The sequence below is a fragment of the Ophidiomyces ophidiicola genome (assembly GCF_022830035.1).
Source record: "Ophidiomyces ophidiicola strain CBS 122913 chromosome Unknown scaffold_4, whole genome shotgun sequence".
In the NCBI taxonomy this organism is placed as follows: Eukaryota; Fungi; Ascomycota; class Eurotiomycetes; order Onygenales; family Onygenaceae; genus Ophidiomyces; species Ophidiomyces ophidiicola.
The window spans coordinates 602,453-624,066 of NW_026054644.1; the positions used below are offsets into that span (position 1 = coordinate 602,453).

At 45.8% G+C, this 21,614-nt stretch overlaps 9 protein-coding genes across 9 annotated transcripts; 6 read left to right on the forward strand and 3 right to left on the reverse strand.

The window, feature by feature from the left end:
* Positions 1-489: 489 nt before the first annotated feature.
* Positions 490-2,001, reverse strand: TEF4 (elongation factor EF-1 gamma subunit; the record flags this gene model as incomplete). Its single annotated transcript, XM_049250724.1, has 4 exons — positions 490-776; positions 833-1,546; positions 1,723-1,909; positions 1,972-2,001. The coding sequence occupies 4 exons, from the start codon at positions 1,999-2,001 to the stop codon at positions 490-492; spliced, it is 1,218 nt and encodes a 405-aa protein (XP_049110308.1).
* Positions 2,002-2,337: 336 nt separating this feature from the next.
* MRPS9 (37S ribosomal protein S9, mitochondrial) lies at positions 2,338-3,382 on the forward strand (the record flags this gene model as incomplete). Its single annotated transcript, XM_049250725.1, has 2 exons — positions 2,338-3,199; positions 3,291-3,382. The coding sequence occupies 2 exons, from the start codon at positions 2,338-2,340 to the stop codon at positions 3,380-3,382; spliced, it is 954 nt and encodes a 317-aa protein (XP_049110309.1).
* A 4,949-nt stretch (positions 3,383-8,331) lies between these two features.
* Positions 8,332-9,677, forward strand: LOZ57_001639 (uncharacterized protein; the record flags this gene model as incomplete). The annotated part of the gene is made up of 3 exons (XM_049250726.1): positions 8,332-9,175; positions 9,266-9,526; positions 9,592-9,677. The coding sequence occupies 3 exons, from the start codon at positions 8,332-8,334 to the stop codon at positions 9,675-9,677; spliced, it is 1,191 nt and encodes a 396-aa protein (XP_049110310.1).
* Positions 9,678-11,098: 1,421 nt separating this feature from the next.
* On the reverse strand, positions 11,099-11,890 carry CNB1 (Calcineurin subunit B; the record flags this gene model as incomplete). The annotated part of the gene is made up of 4 exons (XM_049250727.1): positions 11,099-11,109; positions 11,165-11,636; positions 11,688-11,740; positions 11,791-11,890. 4 exons carry the CDS (start codon positions 11,888-11,890, stop codon positions 11,099-11,101), a joined length of 636 nt encoding a protein of 211 aa, XP_049110311.1.
* A 503-nt stretch (positions 11,891-12,393) lies between these two features.
* On the forward strand, positions 12,394-14,311 carry EPL1 (Enhancer of polycomb-like protein 1; the record flags this gene model as incomplete). The annotated part of the gene is made up of 3 exons (XM_049250728.1): positions 12,394-12,534; positions 12,658-13,143; positions 13,193-14,311. The coding sequence occupies 3 exons, from the start codon at positions 12,394-12,396 to the stop codon at positions 14,309-14,311; spliced, it is 1,746 nt and encodes a 581-aa protein (XP_049110312.1).
* Positions 14,312-14,657: 346 nt separating this feature from the next.
* On the reverse strand, positions 14,658-16,224 carry RMS1 (Ribosomal lysine N-methyltransferase 4; the record flags this gene model as incomplete). Its single annotated transcript, XM_049250729.1, has 4 exons — positions 14,658-15,128; positions 15,175-15,390; positions 15,442-16,031; positions 16,086-16,224. 4 exons carry the CDS (start codon positions 16,222-16,224, stop codon positions 14,658-14,660), a joined length of 1,416 nt encoding a protein of 471 aa, XP_049110313.1.
* A 379-nt stretch (positions 16,225-16,603) lies between these two features.
* On the forward strand, positions 16,604-17,770 carry KAE1 (putative tRNA threonylcarbamoyladenosine biosynthesis protein kae1; the record flags this gene model as incomplete). Its single annotated transcript, XM_049250730.1, has 2 exons — positions 16,604-16,955; positions 17,028-17,770. 2 exons carry the CDS (start codon positions 16,604-16,606, stop codon positions 17,768-17,770), a joined length of 1,095 nt encoding a protein of 364 aa, XP_049110314.1.
* Positions 17,771-18,833: 1,063 nt separating this feature from the next.
* On the forward strand, positions 18,834-19,428 carry RPC19 (RNA polymerase subunit AC19; the record flags this gene model as incomplete). Its single annotated transcript, XM_049250731.1, has 4 exons — positions 18,834-18,896; positions 18,986-19,077; positions 19,173-19,249; positions 19,304-19,428. The coding sequence occupies 4 exons, from the start codon at positions 18,834-18,836 to the stop codon at positions 19,426-19,428; spliced, it is 357 nt and encodes a 118-aa protein (XP_049110315.1).
* A 1,355-nt stretch (positions 19,429-20,783) lies between these two features.
* Positions 20,784-21,505, forward strand: LOC1 (60S ribosomal subunit assembly/export protein; the record flags this gene model as incomplete). Its single annotated transcript, XM_049250732.1, has 3 exons — positions 20,784-21,107; positions 21,171-21,320; positions 21,380-21,505. The coding sequence occupies 3 exons, from the start codon at positions 20,784-20,786 to the stop codon at positions 21,503-21,505; spliced, it is 600 nt and encodes a 199-aa protein (XP_049110316.1).
* Positions 21,506-21,614: the final 109 nt, after the last annotated feature.

A 21,614-nucleotide genomic window follows, 5' to 3' on the forward strand; every position in this document is an offset into this window, starting at 1 on the left:
CCACAACATCATCCTTCTTCAAAGTCTGTTCACCGAAAGGAGCACGGCGAGGGCAAAATGTGTTGAGGAGCCTGTTGCTCAACATGCATCAAGTCTTGGTCATGTTAGCCAAAGCTCTAACGAGAGATTCCAAAAACATCATTTTGTATTCATATAGCTTTCCCAGGGTATTTGTATTCACATATTGCCTGGGATTTAGCAAATTCTCGCCTCTTTACAGGGAGCTAGCTAAATTATGAGAGATGCCTAGGAATATTAATTCTTTGGGCAATTGCTGGATTTGAATGTGATTCGATTTTTTTCAAATAGATGACCTACGAACTTTCTACAGAGGACATGGGGTTGCGGTGTCATAGCAAGGCCATCAGCACATAATTTCATTGAAAGAGATATTTTGCCGGGTTTACCAGAGAATCTATCTAGGTGTGTCCCATGATTTCCGTTTCCTCATTCCGTCAGCTGTCGTATTTTTCTTGTCATTACAATCGTTTACTTAAAAACTTTACCTTCAGCCCATTCGTAGGTTTTACCATCGGCAACGATAGACTTGTCCTGAGCCCACTGGTCCTCGACGAACTGCTTGTCCTCAGCCTTACCGCTATCCAATTTAGAGAAGCTATAGCTCTCCCAATCCGGAGCAACATCGAAAGCTGGAATGGCCTCCTGTCCGCGAACGAGGAAAGCTCCCTGAATAATGGAGTTGTTGCTCTCACCATAAACGGAGCATGCACCAAATAGGTACTTGCGAGAAGCTTCGAGGCGAGCGAAGAAACCACCTAACAGCTTGTTAGTAAACGTAAATTGAATTAAGAAACGGGTACAAATAGTTTACCAATCAGGTTGTTGGACATGAAGGTCAAAGTGAGTTCACTGTTGTATTTATAGTCAACCTTCCAAAGGGAGTAATCCTCGGAGTTGTAGTTTTCCCAGAACCATGGCATGGCGACTTCACGGGTTTCCTCGTTGGAATATTTGCGTTTCCAGTCATCAAGAATCATGGATGGCTTTGGGAGAGCCTCAAGCGGATGCTTGGCTTTTGGAGCTGGCTTTTCTTCCTCCTCGGGTTCCTTGGGGGTTTCTTTTTTGGCGGGGGCGGCCTTTTCCTCCTTCTTCGGTGCGACGTTCTTCAATCCCTCCTCAATGAGAACAGGGCTTGGAACAACGGCCTTGAAAACAGGTTGGTTGATTATAGTCTCAAACCATCGGGCAGTGGCAGGATTGGCAAGACGAAAGTTCCGGTCAAGGACAAACTGGAATCCTCGGCATAAGAGGGAAGCACAGAAAAGATCAGCTAGAGTGACCCGCTCGCCAACAAGAAAAGTGGAACTAGTCAAGTGCTTCTCTAGGATATCCAGGGCTTTGAGAGCACGTTTAGAGTTGTCCTCAACGGACTTTTTGTTATAGGGGGCCAATCCAGCAAGCGGACGGAACCAGTCACCAAGGGGGCCGCCAACTTCTTGGTTGGTAAATGACATCCAGCGGAGAATTGAAGCATAGTCTTGCTTTGTTTTTCCAAGGAGGGTGGTGTTGTTATTTTGCGAAGCAACTACATTCTCACGTCAGTCAAGCAAAGAGACAATAAGTGCAGAACAAAATGAGAATGAAGTTGCAATAAAATCAGAGTATAGATAGTCAACAGAGCTATTCTGACAGGGATAACTGATAATGATAATATGACTCATCCTGAAAAACGCAAACTACCAGTAAAGGAGAAGAACATACAGTAGACGGCAATGGAGATACACTCGGTCAAAGTGAAGCCATTAGCAGCAACAAAGGCCGGGACCTTGCCCAGTGGGTTGATCTGTAAGTATTCTGGATCGGTAGAACCAGGAGGAGTATTGACAAGCTCAAGGTCAAGGTCATTGGCATGAGCGACTAGACGACACGCATTGGTGCGAGCGTTTTCCTATGGTCGACAAGCCCATTAGAGGACGTCATTAAACAATTGTTAAATAGTGAATAACGTACAGCAGTACCATAGAGCTTTCCGAAAGACATGATGACTTCAGAGATAACAGTGTGAAAGTCAGGTCAAAGTTGTGATGCACTACCAGCTAGGCGAGGGGCGCGAGAAGTTTTTCTCGCAAGTGGGCGGTCGTCGGGATCGGAAAAGGAATTCGTCCGGATATCACTGTAGGTCCGGAGTAACAGTTACTCCGCCGACAGCTATCTTACCTAACGTACTCCGTACATATGAACTTTGTCATGATGGATTTTCGCTCCTGACGAATCAACTAAAACACCAACAACGTGAGATACAACGGGCAAACCACATAGAGCTACGGCGAACCCCATTCATAAGCTGATTCGGTTACTACTGGCTTCTCGAAAGCGATGTCCTGGCATCGGCCTGGATGCACGCTTCGTGCCTTAAAGTCTTCACAATGCCTTCACCAGATTGAGCGGACACTCACCCGAGTACGAATAACGCAGAATATCCCGCATTCTCCTTGCCGCACCTCCTTACACACCTTTCAACAGAGGCATCTTTCAATATTTCCTCCCCGATTCTCTGAAAATTCAGCCCCGCCCATCGACTTCAACAACCAGAACGCGATACCCGCACGCATAGTTCCAGACTCGCCGGCATATTTCTCAGGAATACCTAAATATATTAACAATCTGCTACTTTTGGAACGTATTTGTGCGAAGTATGCGCACCTCCCACTTGTCGATCCAGCCGAAGCTCCGCGTTCATTGTTCCTTTCTCCAAAAGAATTACGCGCCAGCCTCAAAGAAGATGTTTCCGAGTCAAATCACACAGCTCTTGTTAACGTTTTGAAGAGACTCAATAAAATAAATCCCAAATTAATGCCTGAAGAAGTTAAATCGGCGATGAAAATATTCGCGAAGCCCGCCCCACCCTCCCATGTTAAAGCAGCCCTTCCGACAGTGGATGAGCGTGGACGTGCCCGTGGGGTCGGTGGCCGCAAAACGTCCACCGCAACGGCCTGGTTAGTCGAAGGAGATGGCGAGATCATTGTCAACGGGAAGAGTATAGTACACGTGTTTCCACGCATTCACGACCGAGAGAGTGCTCTTTGGTCATTAAGAATCACAAATAGGATAGGTAAATACAACGTATTTGCTGTGGTTCGTGGTGGTGGAGTAACTGGTCAAGCCGAAGCTATGACTGTGGCTGTTTCAAGAGCACTTCTTACTCACGAGCCGGAACTGAGTTACTTTCTTAAACCAGGTAGGTGGTCCCATATTACGTTGTTTTTTTCCGGCGGCTCGCTGCTAGCGGCTACGTATAACTTCATTGTTTTGCTAATCTTTTTAAATAGCTGGAACTTCCACAATCGACTCGAGGCAAGTTGAAAGAAAGAAACCTGGTCGCGTTAAGGCTAGAAAGAGGCCTGCTTGGGTCAAAAGATAAAGCAGATTGCTTTCTTTTTGTACTTTTCCAATCGTGTCTCAAGATGCCACTTTTCCATGATTTTTCAACTTGTAGTTATATGTGTGTACAGAAAATTCCTGCATTTCGCGAAGCTAGAAGCGATAAACCTGATTAGATTCCTTCTATGAAGTACGTTTGAATTAAGCCGAGCGCGGTTGTGTGAGTACTTCACCACTTCATCTCCTTATCCTGTGCTGAAAAGTATATTCATCCACGCATATCTGCTAAAGGCAGCCAAAATCCCACTCGTACAGAAATGGGCTTAGTTTAAAGACCTCTCAACTTAATCAGTCCGTCTCCAGGCGGCGGTGCACCATTGCATATTCCTTTCAGAGGCACTTTTGCTTTCTAAAGCTCCTCTTTGGATGAATCCCTACCAGGTATCGCGATCATCATCCTCAAAGCCATGCCGACGGGAGAATCATAAGGGCAGCAAGATCCAGATCAGCTTTTTTAGCAATCCTCTTGAGCAAAAATATGAGCAGATCGGCGTGGCCAGATAGCATGTGAATGTCTTGAATTTGCGTTGGTTAGTTGGTGTTTCTTAGCATCAGGACCCAGGTAGTTAAGAGGAGAAATTTTTTGCATCACAGACATGATATTACACTGATCTGCTCTGTACTGTGGGAATAAAATATTAAGACAATATCTAGCACACCTTGGAGGTAAATACTTGTGATAGTCATTAGGGATGATGCAGCTTCAGAACGGAGTACTACATACGGCTGAACTGCTGCCCCTGGATTGAGGCGATGGATGCCTTTTGTTTGACGTACGGAGTGCTCCGGACTCCGTGCATACTCCGAAAAACGGGCCAGGTATTGGAGTGCTGGTTAGTAAGTTAACTAGTAGTTACTCCAACATTATTATTCACCTTGAAACAATTTGAAACACTGCGAGTGATACGAGGCTGTGCGGCCATCCTGGGACTCACTTGTTGTCGAGGTATTCAAGGGGAGATGTACTCCGTATACTGTATGTAACTGCAGAGTATTATACAGAGAACTCTGATATCTGCCCTCCCTTCCACCATACGCTGAAGTATGGATAGTAACAGGTTGTTGGGGCGATTGGACCTTAGAGGCTAAGGAATGAAAGGCTGAAGCATCAAGAGTTGTTAATACGGAGTACAAATTAGCTAACTAGTTGATTCGAGTGATTGATCGCGTGTCGCAGCCCTAAACCTTGGGTAGGTAATTTCTTATAGCAGCCTGAAAATGCAGTACAACGTACTGATAGAGGCTTCAAGTTGGTTGGGGTGCTGGCGAAGGGCAACTGTGCTTGGAAGTGACAAATTTATGTTCAAGTTTACTGGCACAACAATATTTCAATATGTCCATCCATAGATTCTACTTTTCTTGAACAATAGGTACCAACTTCACAATACACCTATTCTTCCAAGCTCTTCTAAATCTATGACCATCCTATGTATGTACTCTGTATAGATGCCCCTGTAAATGCAAACGTATTAAAGTGTTTATCTTTGCAGCCAGAAGTTCAGCTAACTACAGAGTAGTTAGCTAAGTTATATAAACATTTATTGGCCTGCTGATCTTGAGCATTCTCCAGGGTACGTACTTCGTACGGAGTACATATATAATAAACATACTCCATCGAAGATTTCAAAAGGTATCATACATACAGAGTACCTCGCTAGGGTTGCTACCTGGCCTAGTTACCAATCACCCCCTGCTCTCTTGACGTTGTCCCACGCTAGAGTTTAGTTAGTTAAATCTGCACCAGCAAACTAAGCACGCAAGCTCTGAAACGCTCCCCCGTCCTTTCGGGTAGCTTGGAGGATTAGCCAAAAAGGAGATCTGGCGAGCCCTGGTGTATTTTGCTCCTCTGTCGTATACAGGAAACAGCTGGTACCATCTACGGAGTACTCGCTTGTTACTACACAGGCTTGTCGGATCAGCGCTACCCCTGTCGTAAGTTGATTGGATACTCGGGCTTTCATATGAATAAGGAGTAAAATATGTAGTGCCTACTCCGTAGGTACAACACATAGGCATTCGTGGAGACATAAAGACGGCTTCGGAGAAGACACACGACGTGTACGTGGGATCTTAGCCTGTGCGCCCAAATTCAGCTGCAGGATCGTGATCAGACGGCTTGCCATGAGGGTACTAGACACCCAGATAAAACATGTATAAGTTTGCTTCTGACCGCTTGAGATCACTCAAAATGTCGATAACCATGAGTCAGATATTTTGGTATCATCCACAGGGCAACATGTATGGGATTTAATAGTTCATACGTAGGGCGCGTGTACCGCTCGGGTAATTGAGGCTCACTTGCAAGCTCATATCGCAGTCCGCCATTCCGATACATACATCCAGCCTTGAAAGCAGCTCCATGCTGACCATCAGATGCAAAGCTGGCGAGCAGCATCCAGCGGTGGAAAACTGGTACAATTTTTAAGTTTCTTCTCCGTACAGCCGCTAGTTAACTAGTCGATGCTTTGTCGGGTTACAAAAGAGGGCGTTTTGCATCAGAGGCTCTCCGCATTCTCCACTGGTAGTCTGTGTATTAGAAGCACGTACGGGTACACCGTACTCCTTATGTGTATATGAATATGTCGCGGCCTCCGAATGCACCTACATATATACGTACATACGCCGCTCCATCAAATGCGGAGCACCGGAGACTCCCGAGCCCCCTTTGCTTGCAGGCTCATGCCCAGGGCCCGCAAGCATCGTAAGTTTCGTTCGATCGGGTTTGACCCTTGTCGGGCTCCAAGAAGCCTTCGGAGATGCAACGCACTGTTGCTCCCTTTAACTCTGGCAATCATCGTAGAGAAACGGAAAAATCCAACATTGGGCATGATGTCTTGGCCAATCACTGCGAGAGTTTGAGGATTTTCGCTCGCAATCCTTGCTCCTTTTCGCCTGTTAATATTCACCATTGTTTGAGGCAGTCTCACCCAGGGAGGTCTCTCATGCCTTGTGATTCTTTGAACAATCCTTCATGAGGGCTGTCCAAGCCTGAAGAGCCAGGATCAAGGTTCACTGCAAGGGCAGAATTCTGGAAAAGGCTTCGCAATTCCCAACGTGTTCTTTCTCGCCTCTCCTGAGGCCACCCACCGGCTGGCTGGCGTGGTGGCTTGCCCTGAAACAACATTACGGTTGCGGTTCACCATCCCATGGCTTGCGTGCTTGCCTGTGTGCTCCAACGCTTGTCTCCGCTCTCCACGCTAGAGTTGCTCCTGATTTTCGTCTCTTGTTGCTGATGCCTGCTTTAACCTCACCGCCGCAGGGAATTCGTCCCGCAATTTCAGCCAGGGGCGCCGTTGTTATTTCCCTCGACGCTAGAACTTTAGCCAGCCGACGACAAAGTCATCCCCAAGGCGCTGGCTACCACCGCCAACCCGCTAGCCATCCATCGTGATTCAATGACGTGCGAATGATCGTGTCTCGTTCGATTTAGGTTCACTTTCCGGCCGATCTCCATGTGCAATTTTATTGTTCAGAACGAGACATGAATTCTAGAAGCTGGTGAAGCCACATTCGAGCGGCCGAAAGCTCAGGACGGGATTCAGCAGGTCGAGGTCCATCGCCGGGTTATTCACTACCACCGTGTCAGTTTCCAGTGGAACGATCGCCATGGATGGTGTCGCCAGCCCCGACCAATCATTAATCAAAATAATTAATACCCAAGCGTGTTAAAAAAAATGTTGCGTTGATGAAGGCTACAGAAAAGTTCTGACCAAAGCGCCAAAGCGCCTCTGGTCGAGTCTGGCCCCAATGCAATACAAAGCCGCACTGCGCCGATGTATCAAAGAACCCATTCAAGCTCATTTACTACGTGTATTTGGTGCTCGCTGTATCAACGCAGTAACTACTGGATGCGACTTTTCTGGATAGCTTCACAGTCACAGAAGCAGCGTATCATCATCGTGGGCGCAGTTCAACAGCAGTAGTATTTTGCTCTCTCTTATTTGACCCCCAGCTGACCCTGCATTTTCGGGTCCTGGAAATGAGGAAATAGGAGAAGTCTAAGCTTTCAGGTCTAGGTTTTATAAGGCTCGGTTTTGCTCCACATTGATAGACAACGGTTGTGAATCAGGCACGGAGCTGTAAGCACATCCCCATTATTATTATTTGACATTATCGCGCGCCCTTGATTTTATTATATTTTTTATTTTTATTTATTTTATTTTATTTTATTTTTTGTTTTTTCTTTTCTCTACATTATTACTCTATTATTTTTTCTTGCCCGATCTCTCAAACAACAGGCTAAGACTTTTCACCAACCACTGCTGTCCCCGCATCACTCGCGGATTCGTCAAACAACCGGCATTTGGGTCACCATCGGTTGACTTAAAACTTAATATCAACACCTTGTCCCTCTTGGAAACCAGAGTTTGATACATATAGTCGGCATTCCCTGCCGACTATTGCTTCCAGACACACCTGAACAACTGCTTCTCGGTCCAGTGTCACACCCTCCTTTCTCTTGCTCCTTTCCACCTCCAACCACAATTACCTGATTCCAAGGCTCCGATAATGCTTTATCCTATGCCCCAGTCTTACTTTCAATACTTTGCCCTCTAATCTTTTTTTTTTCTTTTTCTTTTGATGCACGCACGTTCCAAAGGTCGCGGTATTCCTTGGAATAGGTTTGGCTTAAATCATTATCTGAATTGACCCTGCCCAACTTTTACTTCTTACATCCCTGTTACCCCATTCGCAAGGGATCCTCAAGTTGCAGATTCGACACACAAGAGCATCTTGTTTTGACAGATCGCGCTGGCAAATAGAGGCCCGTTAAACATCAGGCTCTGATACTCGGTGTTATCCTTCGGGTTTTCCAGCAAAAGAGTGAAGCTGGAATTTTACACCAGCCCACCTCTCTCGCCTCCGACGCATCGAACTTCATATCTCGATTCGTCGCGGGGCGGGACAGCCTCAGGCCGGGTTGGGGGAATGGATGGCGATAGCAGCCAGCGGAAGAAATACGACTTCACTTCGCAGCAACAGGGCGCTGGAATAGGGAGGCCGCGAACGCTTCACCATTCCAACGAGAGCTCTATACATCGATTTCGGCAAAATAACCAAGCCGCTGATGCTCGTGGGCTTCATGTGGACACCTTGACACAGCAGGGCCGCAATCCTTCACTTCACCCCTACGGCGGTTTCGAGTACACCGAGTCACCATCCTACAATTCCCCATCCCTTCAAAGCGGCTCACTGCAGAGTGGGGCTCTATCCTACCAGCATGACTTCTCTACACCATCTTCCAGGCAGACTCCATCACAGGCCCCGCAGCAATCGGACCACCAAGATCAACACCAGCAACGGATGCCTCAGTACGACCCAGGAATGGTCTACAATATGACGCCACAGGCCACACCCCACTCCCCCTACGACACGCCCTCACATTACCAACCACGGCATTCTGCTGCTATTGAAGTCCTAGCTACACAATTTGGCGTTCCGCAATATTATCCAACGGAAGAAGGGCCTTCGCAGGAACCTAGCCATTATTTATCTGCCCAAGTCTCCCAGACACCATACTCCCAGCCTGCGTCCTCGAATCGCCCGCATATTGCGACTTCCTTTCCCGAATCTATGACTGCTTTTGCTTCGGAACCCCTTCAGACACCCGAACAACCACGAGAAACCCCATCGGGTCTTGAGGAAGCATATAATCAATACCAGCAGGCCTTAAGGCAAACATTTGAAAATATCCGTGCTGGGAGGTTAAACACTGCTAGCAGGGCACTGATCGATATGTCTGAATGGCTACTGGGAAATGCTGTAGATCTCGGTATGTCATATTGTAAAGTCCTGTAAAATCTCTTTAAGTCAGCGGTTCGACAGGGGAGTTATTCCATTTCGAGCTAATGACTGATTTTAGGCCTCGTTCGTGATGAAGAACATCTACATACCGACCGAATAAAGCTCTGGGATGAGTTCAATACTTGCTGGCTTGCTCTTTTCCAAAAGCAGAAAGACAATACACAAACAATGTTCGATTCTGCATCCGCGTCACTGGAGGTACTAACAGAGGGAGTTCTGACTAAAATGGGGAAGGAGCTGGTTCGATTGTGTGATAGGGTTGAACAATATGGACTTGTTGATTATCAGATGGGTGTCTGGGAAGAAGAGATATTGTGTGGTAAGAAAAATGTCAAATTTCCCCTAGCCTCTCAGTGCCACTTTTGCTTACATGTGAACCTATAGTCCTCGGCCAATGTCTGGACCTTGTTGAACAATATGAAGACTCAGTTTCGACGTCTCGAAGCCAAACATGTGCCACCGGCCGCTAAACTGCGTGTTTGTATCTCATACCACCTGGACTCCCGTTCCTTCGGATGAACCTACCGCCACCAGCATTTCCTTTAAATATAATACCATTAAAAGAAAGATTAATGGCAATGGCGAGATTGATACGGACTTATCTCGTCACAAACAACCCTGCCTTTAACCTCTCTCTGATATTGAAAGATTTCTTGGTTGCTATTTCTTTTTCTTCTTTTCTTTCAGCGGAACGAATGTTCGACGATATCCCATGACCTAGATTTTAGAGTGGCTATAGACTCGGCTTGGAGTAACGGGTTGGGTCTGCTTTCTTTGGAATCTGTTTTGTTCGTTACTACAATTTCTGTTTCGAATCTGCGTCTTTGTATTTCTTTGATTCTTGCAAGGGGAACTGGATACACGGGCATCGAAGCAATTCGGCGAGAGCATTATGGGGTATCAAGCTCAGGAGCTCGGGACTTTGCGCACATATCTGTGACTGGATTTCTTCTTTTCACCTTTCTGGTTGTTACTTGCTGATTGATACCCTCTCATAGAGAAATGGTCACGTGGCCTTTAAGGTTACTTTATATCATGTATTCATTAAACAAGGAAACATATGAATTTTGTTCTGCTGCAAATAAAAGGGCACCTATCTTCCTCACAACACTACTGCTGTACTTGTGAAGCATGAAGAAAAGTTAAAAAAAATTGCATTTGCAACTACCCTTGTGACATCTGCTTTTGTGTTACAGTGAAAGATACAGTGTAGGTGCATTCAGAGCTTTTCTGAATGTTTTGGTTTACTACTCCGTACCCTGTACTTTTTTACCATAACTCTAGATCTAGTAATTTGCCAAAGTGGCTAAAAATTGATCCAGTCACGCCTCATTGATCCGATTCCATAAGGCTGCTTCTTACCCAGGCGTGATTGCTTGATGCCTTGTACCGACCACAAATTTGTACTACATCCATGATATGTTTTCCCTGGCCTGTAGTTTACCTTGAACTTATATTCGAACCCCAAATGGAATGGATTTAGGTTGGTAGTAGATCACACATGATAGTCGATGATTGGATTAGGCCAGAAATTCCGGCGGCACTTACCAATGAAAGTACCCATTTTATTGACTGTAATGAATCCTTGTGGCCTATAGCCTCATACCTACTTATATCCGAGACATTTGTGCTATAATATTTCAGAAAAGCAAAAACTCCCGCGTATTTGTGTCAATACAATCGTGAAAGCAGATACATATGGCCTACCTGATGGACACAGCTCATAAAAACTGGAATACGAAGTAAGACACAAGCATTTAATGTGTTGAATATACTTTCCAGTCTTTCTAGAATCCAGGTACCAAGCGATGTTTTCAAACGCCCAATGAAAAGTAAAGCCATTATGTATAAGAAGCAAGGGGATCAAACATACACCAATAATACGCCACATTCAAAATTGGTCTACAGAAGGTATCAGCTACTTGTGTTACATAAATACAGAAGAAATCTAACTTACCAAGCGTCATACTCATGCTCACATCAGTGTTTTCTACCATTCGTGTGAATTCTTCGAAGCTTATTCGCCCATCCCCATCCAAATCAGCCTCCATGATGGTTTTATCGACAATTTGCTGAAGCTGCATGTCTTTTAAGTTGCTCCCAACCATCATTTTCAGCACAATAAACAGTTCACCATTAGAAATGAAACCGTCACGGTCAATATCATATACTTTGAAGGCGAAGCGTAACTTTTCCTCTTTGTTCCCTTTAGAGCTGAACGCCGATAGCCCGGAGACAAATTCTTGGAAGTCAACATCGCCGCCGCCATCTTCGTCAAAAATAGCAATCATTCTAGTTGTAGGGTTATCAGAAGGTAGCGGCGACCTTGGAGAGGAGGATACGTAGGTGACATACCGTGTTGAGAGAGGATTTGAGGAGACTTGTGGAAGAGAAAGAAATTCATCGCGCTCAATCGTGCCCGATTTATCCTGAGAAATAGTTAGAAAGAAGCTTGGAATCGATAAGTAAGAAGGGCGTACTCTGTCCAGCTTCATAAACCGCTTCCAGAGCCGGTCCACTTCGTCATGATCAACTGCAGCGTTGATGTGAGCAGTGTCATCTTAGCAGTGAGCGGGTACGCACAGTTGGAGCCCAGCACAATGTCATTTATCACCTGCGCACTGGAACTGGTCTGCTTGCGGGGGGTAGAATCATGTCCACTCGGGGTGTTTTGCTCGACCATGGCGGACAGCGTTTGCGACAGGGGAGTAAACGGCAAATATACAGTGGGAAAACTTGTCGAAGGCCACCAGGAGAGCGTGGAGGACCGCGACGTAGTGGGCAGCAGTGATGCGGGTGGAAGACGCAGAAGCAAGTGATGGGGATCTGGGATGGATGCGCTAGCCCAATCGGGTAGTTCTCCAGATTCTACTCCGTGCCTAGTGAATCTGATATTGATCGCCCCGCACTAGCCTAATGCGGGAGCCCTAGCGCACCCCTGAGCCTAGTAAGCTGCGCAAAACAGGCCTTTTTATGGCGGCAACGCAACATCAACCTAGCATACAGCTGACTTGACGTCAGATTTGGCATTCCATTTGCGCACAACAACGCGGCTTCAGAGCCGTAAGAGTTACACTACGGGATTACCCATGAGCTACGCTACGATTTAATACCCATTTTGGGCTTTGTTGCGCATGGTCCATTTTTCGTTTTCGCGCCAGACTTATGTCGCGGCTCACCGGGATGATGCGGTCTACGCGACCTAAAAAACTCACCTCAAAGCAGGCAATACCTATCTACAGAGATAGCCAGATAGAAATAGCCGACGATGAGCTCCAAACCACCCTTCATACCATTGAAACCGGTGTTGAAAAGGCGGAAGAAAGCGTACGTGTCACTCACTGCAAATTTTTCAATGTGGTTGCCTGAATGTAGTCACGTGACCATGTGACTTTACGCCCCCAGAATGACATATCCTATGAATTGCAACTGACAAGGTGTATACTGTAGGAGTACCACCTTCAAGCGGCTATAAATGCGGCAGCTCTCGGAAATGTCTCCCAGAAGACGCATATCCCCACACCAGAGACAGTCACAAGTTCGCTCCAATATGGAAAATTATATCCCGCGACGTTTTCTCAGCCAGCGACATATATTAGGTTTTCCTCCACAGTTGAAGATTGTTGCGGGTGTTCGTATAACCTTGTGGAGGAAGATGACTTGGCCCTGAGGATCATGAACCAAAAAACTGATGCCTCAACACAATGCTCAGAAAGTCAATTCGAAGAGATCATGAGCTTCTTCGAGGACACGGCTCACACCAAACAGCCTTTTGCAGCAGTAGATAACCCTCCTGTAATTCCATACGAGGAAATGGAAGAGTGTTTCGACGGGATTATCAATGATAGTTTGAAAATATTCACGAAAATCGCATATGAGCACTGGAGGTCAAGGCGGGCTCGGACCGGAAATTGTCCGTTACAGCCGAATCTAAAGGTTCGTACTGTATATCCAGTGTGCATTATTATCATTGACTTTGGAATAGTTTGAATCAGGTCAAGATACCGATGACAGCGACCCATATGTATGCTTCCGGCGTAGGGAGGTACGACAGGCCCGTAAAACCCGTGGAAGAGATGCGCAAAGTGCGGAGAAGCTTCGCCGTCTTAGAAAAGAACTAGACGACGCTAGACAACTGGTTGCTCTCGTTCGACAACGTGAAGTCGCAAGAAAAGAGCAATTTGCCATCGATAGACAAGTGTTCCTGCAGCGCAGCGAGGTCAAGGAAATGAAACGCAAACTAGGAATCAAGGATGATGATGAGGATCTCATCAATCAGAAGGTGTGTAAATTTGAAATTGAAACACAGACCGTCGTGTTAACGGAGAAACAGCCGAAAAAGAAGCCAGCAGATATCGTGTCGACACCACGACCCGTTGCCCCTCAGCTTCGCGCACCTCCCAGACCAGCTGGACACCCCGCAGAAGACCTAAGGCTACTGGAAGACGCCCAAGCTGATAAAGAAAATGAGATTTGCCGTGACATTAAGCAAAATGTCATCAAACATGCTAAGTGGAACGAGGGTTATGTAGATATGACTCGATCGCCATTATGCCCGGATGCTCCACGGTCTTTTGACGGTTTGGATTTCCGACCCGCAATAACCGAGTATCTCCCTACGCCGCCCACATCCGAATCGTCTGAGGCCGGCATTGACTCAGAAGATATTTTGATAGAAAGGCCGTCAGATATCTTTTCTGTAATACTCAAAAGCGCAATATCCCCTGATGAGCAATCGCAAAGAGGGATGCCATGCTTTCGTCGACGAATAGGTAGAGGTGGGCGCATGATGATTGACCGAAGAAACCTCCCGTTCCGTAATAGGAATGAGGTTGACCCAGTCCAGTTAGATCGTTTCAAATATGACCAGGAGGATGATGGTGACTCTGACCCAGTATATGCGCGGGACGAATTCAATATCCAAATAATGCAGCACCGAGCTTATCTCAATGCTAAGTCATCAAGAGATCAAGCTATCCAGGCCCAGATGCAAGCACAAGCTGCTCAAAACGGCAGACGACTGCAGACCGGCTCTCTCCAGCCGCAAACAGGAGGCACCCCCGCTTTACCACATCCCACAAAACGCCCTCAATCCACGGCTTGAACTGCACAAATTCCAACCATAAGTGGAGTTTTTCAGTTCGCTCAAAGATATGAGAGGTATTCAGGATCAAAATCATTCGACTCCCTGTTACCATGTTATACCGCGCCCCTTATCAATCGATATCCCAAATACCGTTCAACCATCATGTGCTGCACGGAAGGCTTCGGATGGTGGTTGTTCTTCTTTTCACCCGCGGAACCGAGCTGTCATCCGTGTTCTTATCTCAAGGTAATCCTATGCTAGGCCTCTGTAGACTACAATAAAATCAGCAATGAAACCTAAATAAAAATTCGAAAATTTTGAAGACTACTTTTCCCTTTTTTAGCCATCATATATGCTCTATCTGTTACCATTTCAGTTTTCGTCGTTTCCCATCCCCACTTTCGTTGTTTGCACCCCGTTTTGGTTGCTGATTATGAAGGCTACGGATGAATGACTGTAGGTCATCAAGGAGGAGTTGTAGAACTTCCTTCTCGCCTTTCCTGACTTGGATCGCCATTTCTTTGTGGTGATCAGACGTGGAGTCACTATTGTCCAATGACTGGAGAAGGTGATTGTCTTCATCAACAGTGGTGGGATAGTCCTGTTGTCTATTTTGGAGAATTTTGACGAGCACCTTTGCCTCTGACTCTTTAAGTTCGGGTTTAGGTAAAGTCGCTTTCTTCTCCAGCTCAAGTAGTTGGTCCTGGGTCATCTGTAAAACCTGGAGTAATATGAGTAGGTCGGCGGGAATGACGTCTGCTAGGGTAGTATGTTCATCAGGTCTCTGGAAGGCATATCCATCATCGAGAATATCAAAATCCTCGAGAAATTTCAACTACAAAATGTTAATCTGGGTAACACTGTTCTAACCGGGCACGTACCTGGTAGCAGTCGCTATCTCTTCCGGTAGCATTGAGAACAGACTCAAGGGAGATTTCCACAACATCGTAAGGTGTGTAGTTATCGGTTATATACCCATATCGTCGGAGGAGGTCGGCACGAGGGATTTCGCCGTAGTCATTGAAAATTTCCGCACCCTTACTAATGGGTGCGATAGACCTCATTCTAAAATATCCATCTTCTTGATATAGGCGGGCCTGGGTGCAATTAATATATGATGGAATCCGAATGACCGACATTCTACTTACATTGTTTCTATGGCCATCTGCATTAAGTAAATCTGCGAGCGGAATCATTCCTTTTGTTACTTGCAGTTCGTCATCAGTGACATATCCATCTTGACCTTCTTTTTCTTCTTTGTCTATGTCGACCTCAATGTCGAAGGCGTAGGCCATAATCAACGTCCCCATTCGATGGGCAAGTTCTATCCAGACCACCTGGTTTTCCAGCAAATCAGACGAGACAAACTGATTATGAGGTTGAAAAATATGAGGATGCTTAGCAATAAGCGGAAGTATATCTTCGTAGATCATTTCGTCCGCCTGTTGTTTTCCGATTTTTCCGAGGACAAAGCTCCCTTTCAACTGGTGTAGCTCCTCATCTGTCCAGAACATGAGAGTGTCAAACTCAGTGGGAAGAACATCAAAGTAAGAAGACCATCTAGATGCGGCACCACGAAGATACTCATAAATCATCGTTACTATGAGAGACGACCAAGTATCAAGGCCAGCATTTTCCAGGTTGATCAAGTTTTTTAGTTCTGAGTTCTGAACATTAAGGACAAGGTCTTCCGGGATGCTAAACAGGTCTTCATTTGAGGCAATTCCCTCGCAGGCAACTGTTTCTCGTCAGCGGGCCTAGCGGTTAAACACAAAAATGTCCCAAAGCCTACCAACACCTCTGCCTGCACCTCTTGATCGTAGATCGGCGATACTAATCTTAGGACTTACCCAGACACCATGTTGCTGCTTCAACCAGTGCATGAATGCATTGGAGTTTTGAGCAAAGCGTCGATCAACTCCAGGCTCCATGTCAATAGAATAGGTACCTGCCGTATGGGCCAATAAATGTAAAGTATGATAAAATAATAGTAAGCAATAGAACAGTGTAGACATGCACTCGCAAATAGTGCCCGAAAGTGCGAGAGAAATTATGTGTGGGGAGCGCTATATAGCAGGACAGTACGGAGTACGGCGATTATCTACCTCACTAATCTGTACTACGGGTTACAGACCATGTAGTTAACTTAACTAGCTAGCTATGTAGTTAGTCAGTCAGTTAGTTAACTAATTAACCAGGTAAAAAGTTCAGATGGTTAACTACCTAAGAGTAAGAATGTTATTCCTTATCCGAACTTAAATACGGGTTATCGATCGGTTTAGTGAAGCAAACACATACTGCCACACTACCATGATCGCCATTGGTCTTGAGGGTTCAGCTAACAAGCTTGGAGTCGGTGTCATTTTTCATCCGGACAATGGGACTGAGCCCCAGGTTCTTTCAAATGTCCGCCACACCTACGTTTCCCCACCTGGTGAAGGCTTCCTACCCAAAGACACGGCAAGGCATCACCGCAAATGGGTAGTAGATCTTGTCATAGCTGCTTTAAGAGATGCACACATTGACATTGGGGATATCGATTGTATATGCTACACAAAAGGGCCAGGAATGGGTGCTCCTTTACAGTGTGTTGCTCTGGCAGCTCGGACATTAGGCTTATTATGGCGGAAACCATTGGTGGGCGTCAACCATTGTGTTGGTCGTATGTGATCGAACAGTCATAACATCCCCTCTGCCTCTTTTCCCGGAGACCTGTACTAAAATAGCAATTTAGATATTGAAATGGGCCGTTCCGTTACCGGCGCTCAAAATCCCATTGTTCTATACGTATCCGGCGGGAATACACAAGTCATTGCCTATAGCTCCCAACGGTATCGTATATTTGGAGAAACGCTTGACATTGCTGTAGGGAATTGTCTTGATCGTTTTGCCCGCACATTGCATATCTCGAACGACCCAGCTCCAGGATATAACATAGAACAGCTAGCGAAGAAAGGAAAGAGGCTAGTGGAATTGCCTTATACGGTGAAGGGCATGGATTGTTCCTTTTCAGGAATCCTTGCTGCTATCGATGGGCTAGCTGCTGCATATGGACTGGACGGAGAACGTAAACGAACTGAGAACTACCAAGCAGGGCTCGATGCGTCTAGCATATCCATTAGTGAAAGCGAGATCCCAACTAGGGAGGATCTCTGCTTTTCATTGCAGGAGACGGTGTTCTCTATGCTTGTGGAGATTACAGAACGCGCAATGGCCCATGTTGGCTCCAGAGAAGTTCTCATAGTTGGGGGTGTTGGGTGCAATGAGCGCCTTCAAGAAATGATGGGAATCATGGCTCGTGATAGAGGCGGGAACGTATTTGCTACGGACGAGCGATTTTGCATCGACAATGGAATCATGATTGCCCAAGCAGGCATCTTAGCCTATGGCACTGGTTTTAGCACCAACCTGAAAGATTCGACCTGTACGCAGCGCTTTAGAACAGATGAAGTCCTGGTTCAATGGAGAGATGATTGATTTCAATTCTTCTACGGACGCTGGTGCTCGGATATCAGACACGATTTGATACTCAATTACCACGTCTCGACCTGTGTTTTGAGAGCCTAGATCTGTTATAAATAGGTTCTATTAAAGTGGATCTCGCTACAATGAAATTCCATTTCACGGTACGGTGACCTGAGGTCAAGGCCATCCATTGTTATGCAAGTAGAGCATGGAGTACTCTGCACAAAGGATTTTGTTACCTCCCCCACGTCCTTGGTAGGAGAGAAACCCACCTTTTAAGCGCTCATGGTTGAAAGGGAGAAAGAGCGTGTCACCCCTTTGCTTTTTCTGACATGATATTCAATTCCTTAACAACTACAACATCGCATGGTCTAGTATCGACAAAACCAATAGAAATATCTTTTCTAGAGCGACTAACATAGCACAATCAGTTTGCTCCTCATGGCAAGACATTTGAGACGAAGGGAGTCCGTAGGTGCAGCTGCACAGCTAGACATGCGCTACTAATAGACTCAGTTTGAGGGCCAAGCTGTCCTCACGAGCTCCCTTTCCAACAAGGTATGCTCCACTAGCCACCCTCCTCAGTAAACCAACTATGATAGGTAAAACTACTCAATATGGAATACACAGTTCAAACCAACCATCTCAGTCAACGTCGGTCCAACCTTGGGCGTGCATCCCTTTACATAAAGGCTATTAGCGCTCTAAGTTTGCATCACCAGCAAACACTAGTAAATCTGCACAGGCTAGAAGGCTTGGCAAGGGCACGGGTACTCCGTACTCTGTACTCCGTAGTAAAGATGGTTCACTTGAATCAGTCACCACAGGATCACGGATTACTCCGTGTAGGAGTCGGGTTAAAGCTTTTCGAGCTCTGAATCCGGCACCGAGTAATACGAAGCTACGCATAGCATTTCCGTACGGATTATAAATCAATATTTGTTCGATCGAAAACCTCTAAAAATTATTCATTGGCAAGCCTTTTTGGGGAAAAGAATCTTTGCTTCAAATGCTAGCGCCCAGTCACTCCGGCGACCTTGATCTAGCTGGACGGCCGACCACAAACGATACAGAAATGCAAGACTTGAATGATGGTGGCGAAGAGACAGGCATCCGCGAGAGGCCGAGAATCACAATTGTGAGCAAATGCGCTGCCCTCTGCCCAGAATTTATCCATGAGTGCTTTAGAAGGTATATTGATTCACTAACATTCCATGCCGTGAATAGCTGCCTGGTTCTACTGAAACTGCCGCATCGTTCGAGTTCGAAGGAGAAGATCATACCCTGGGAAATATACTACGATATACCATTATGAAGAAGTGAGACACTTCCCGTTACTGGTAACAAACCAGCCAAAACATTATAGAAGACTTCTCTTCTTATGCCACAACCACCCACTAAAAATTCTAATCAGTCCCGAGGTTGAGTTCTGTGGTTACGTTCTCCCACACCCGTCAGAGTTCAAAATGAATCTACGGATCCAAACTTACGGTCTGTCAGTTTTGCTTAGCTTCTACTGTCAATACTAACATATACATATACCAGATTCGACCAATGTATTCGAAGCACTTCACAAGGGTCTCGATGATCTGATGAATCTTTGCGACGTTATGACGGAAACGTTCACAGCTGCAAGGGACGATTTTGAATCAACCAAAATGATGTCATAATTTACAGTTGTTTCTGTTTTTCATCCCTGGGAGGTGCACTCGTTTGGATATAGATGAAAGTGTAATGCTGTGGTGGCGCCCGAGTTCAGGTGCATCGGTATACAAACATGGTATTATTTCATTTGGTATATCATTCCCTTTTCATATAGACGAATCTAGGAAGATCGAAGATCTGCCGGAGCAATCGATAATGGATTCTATGGTGGAGAGGCTGACTGCAATAAACAAGGGAAAGCGTTGAAGCAAATCAATTCCGACCCTAAGAATATTTGGTGAATTAGCTTTTGTATCAAGGGAGCATTCATAATAGCTCAATACCTCTAAGAAGCCTTGCATGAAGTTTTTTGGTAATCTGGCGGATGCATCCTCTTCAACACGGAAATATTTCATAACATGAGAGAGTTGCTTCCAATAATTCAGTGTCTCCTGTAGAAGGAAATAAATCATTAGGGACGATCCTTAAATCGGGGAGAACATCTTGTATATGCAACTATATGCGCATAAACAGGTGGACGAAGTCACACACCTGATACTCGGAATGACTCTGGAATAGTAACACATCAACGACAGGCAGTTGGTTCACATAGCGATGTCTTTCGAACTCCTGTCGAATCTTGGTTCGAATGGCAGAAACAGGAATATCCAGGGAATACATCGACTGGATTTCAGGAGACTAGAACGTCGAATAACCGAATTAACATGATGTTCCAATTCAAGGCGTGTGCGTTCGGAGGTATCATGCTGTCAACGGAATTGGGGATAGTTATATAGAAAATGAAGATTACAAACCGCTCTGAGCCATTCTCGATATGATTTAACCACCCTTCTTTTGGCGTCGACCCAGTTAACAGCTATTTACTATTGTAAGCATTTCTGTCTTGGTTGCTAGAGCGGATGGAGAAGATGAAACGTATCGGGATAACTGACAGGATCGCGTCCGCTGCGCCAAATATGTTGGGTTCAGTACCATGGCAGACAACAGCTGTGGTAAAGCTCAGGTTGCTGGCAATCGATCAAGTCGAGCGAGTGTAAGTTGGTTTTGACGAATGGGGAAGGGTGGTTTGTAACTGGTCACTAACTAACTACGGAGTAGTTAACCAACTCACCGCCCTAACGTTGTAGCAACATGACTGGTTGAAGCAAAACCCGTCACATTCGAAACTGCCAGTTCGAAACTGCCAGGCATTTTTTTCATTCACGCTGGGAACGTACGGAGCGCATTCCATAAACTAAACTACTCTGTACTTCCCCACTACATATCCACGGTGGAATGCGCATACGAGCCTGACAAATTCAAATTCACAACACCTTTTATTTGGAACTAGAGCACCCCCTCTCCGATTCCCTCAATCAAGATGTCGCCGAACAGAGGCCCTTCTGCCTCTAAACAGTCTAATAAAGCTCCTTCGAAGAAATCCTCCTCGTCCGCCGTTGCATCGAAGTCTCGAGTTTCCAAAAAAACTGCTACATCGAAGTCCCCCGTGAAAAGGGATGCCAAAAGAACGCCTTTTAAGGAAGTGAAAACGAAAGCGCGCACAGAACGAGCCCTACAAAAGAAGAAGAAGCAGCGCAAATATACAGAAAAGGAGCTCAATATTCCTGCACTTAACATGATCACACCTGTAGGTGTGCAAAAGCCAAGGGGGGCGAAGAAGGGTAAAATTTTTGTCGACGATCAGGTATAAGCCCTATCCTATTCTAAACGCAATCAATGGCGATTGACAATGAATGGATACACATAGGAGAGTATGATGACGATACTGGCAATGGTGAATGCAGAGAAGGACGGTGAAATTGAATCAAAGATTATAAAAGCGAGGCGAATGGAGGAAATCCGCGAAGCCAGAAAACAAGAGGCCGAAGCGAGGCAGGAGGAAAAAAAATCCAAACTCGTACGAGCCCAGATATGCCTACCTCACCTACACAGATATATGGCTCATCACTTCTATAGGAACAAACTAAGGAGTCTCTAAAGAGGAAACGGAACAGTAAGAAAAGCGCCAAAGCCTCTACCAGCCAGCAAGGCGATGACCTCCCTGAGTCAAAGTCAAAAAAGAAACAAGTTTCTTTCGTTTGATGGGGAGGCAGCGGCTATGAATTCGAATAGTTCACCAGAACGTCGCGAAGCAAGAATCGAGAGAGAACGACGCCGAAGGCACGCTCGACGATGAATAAGTATATTACCT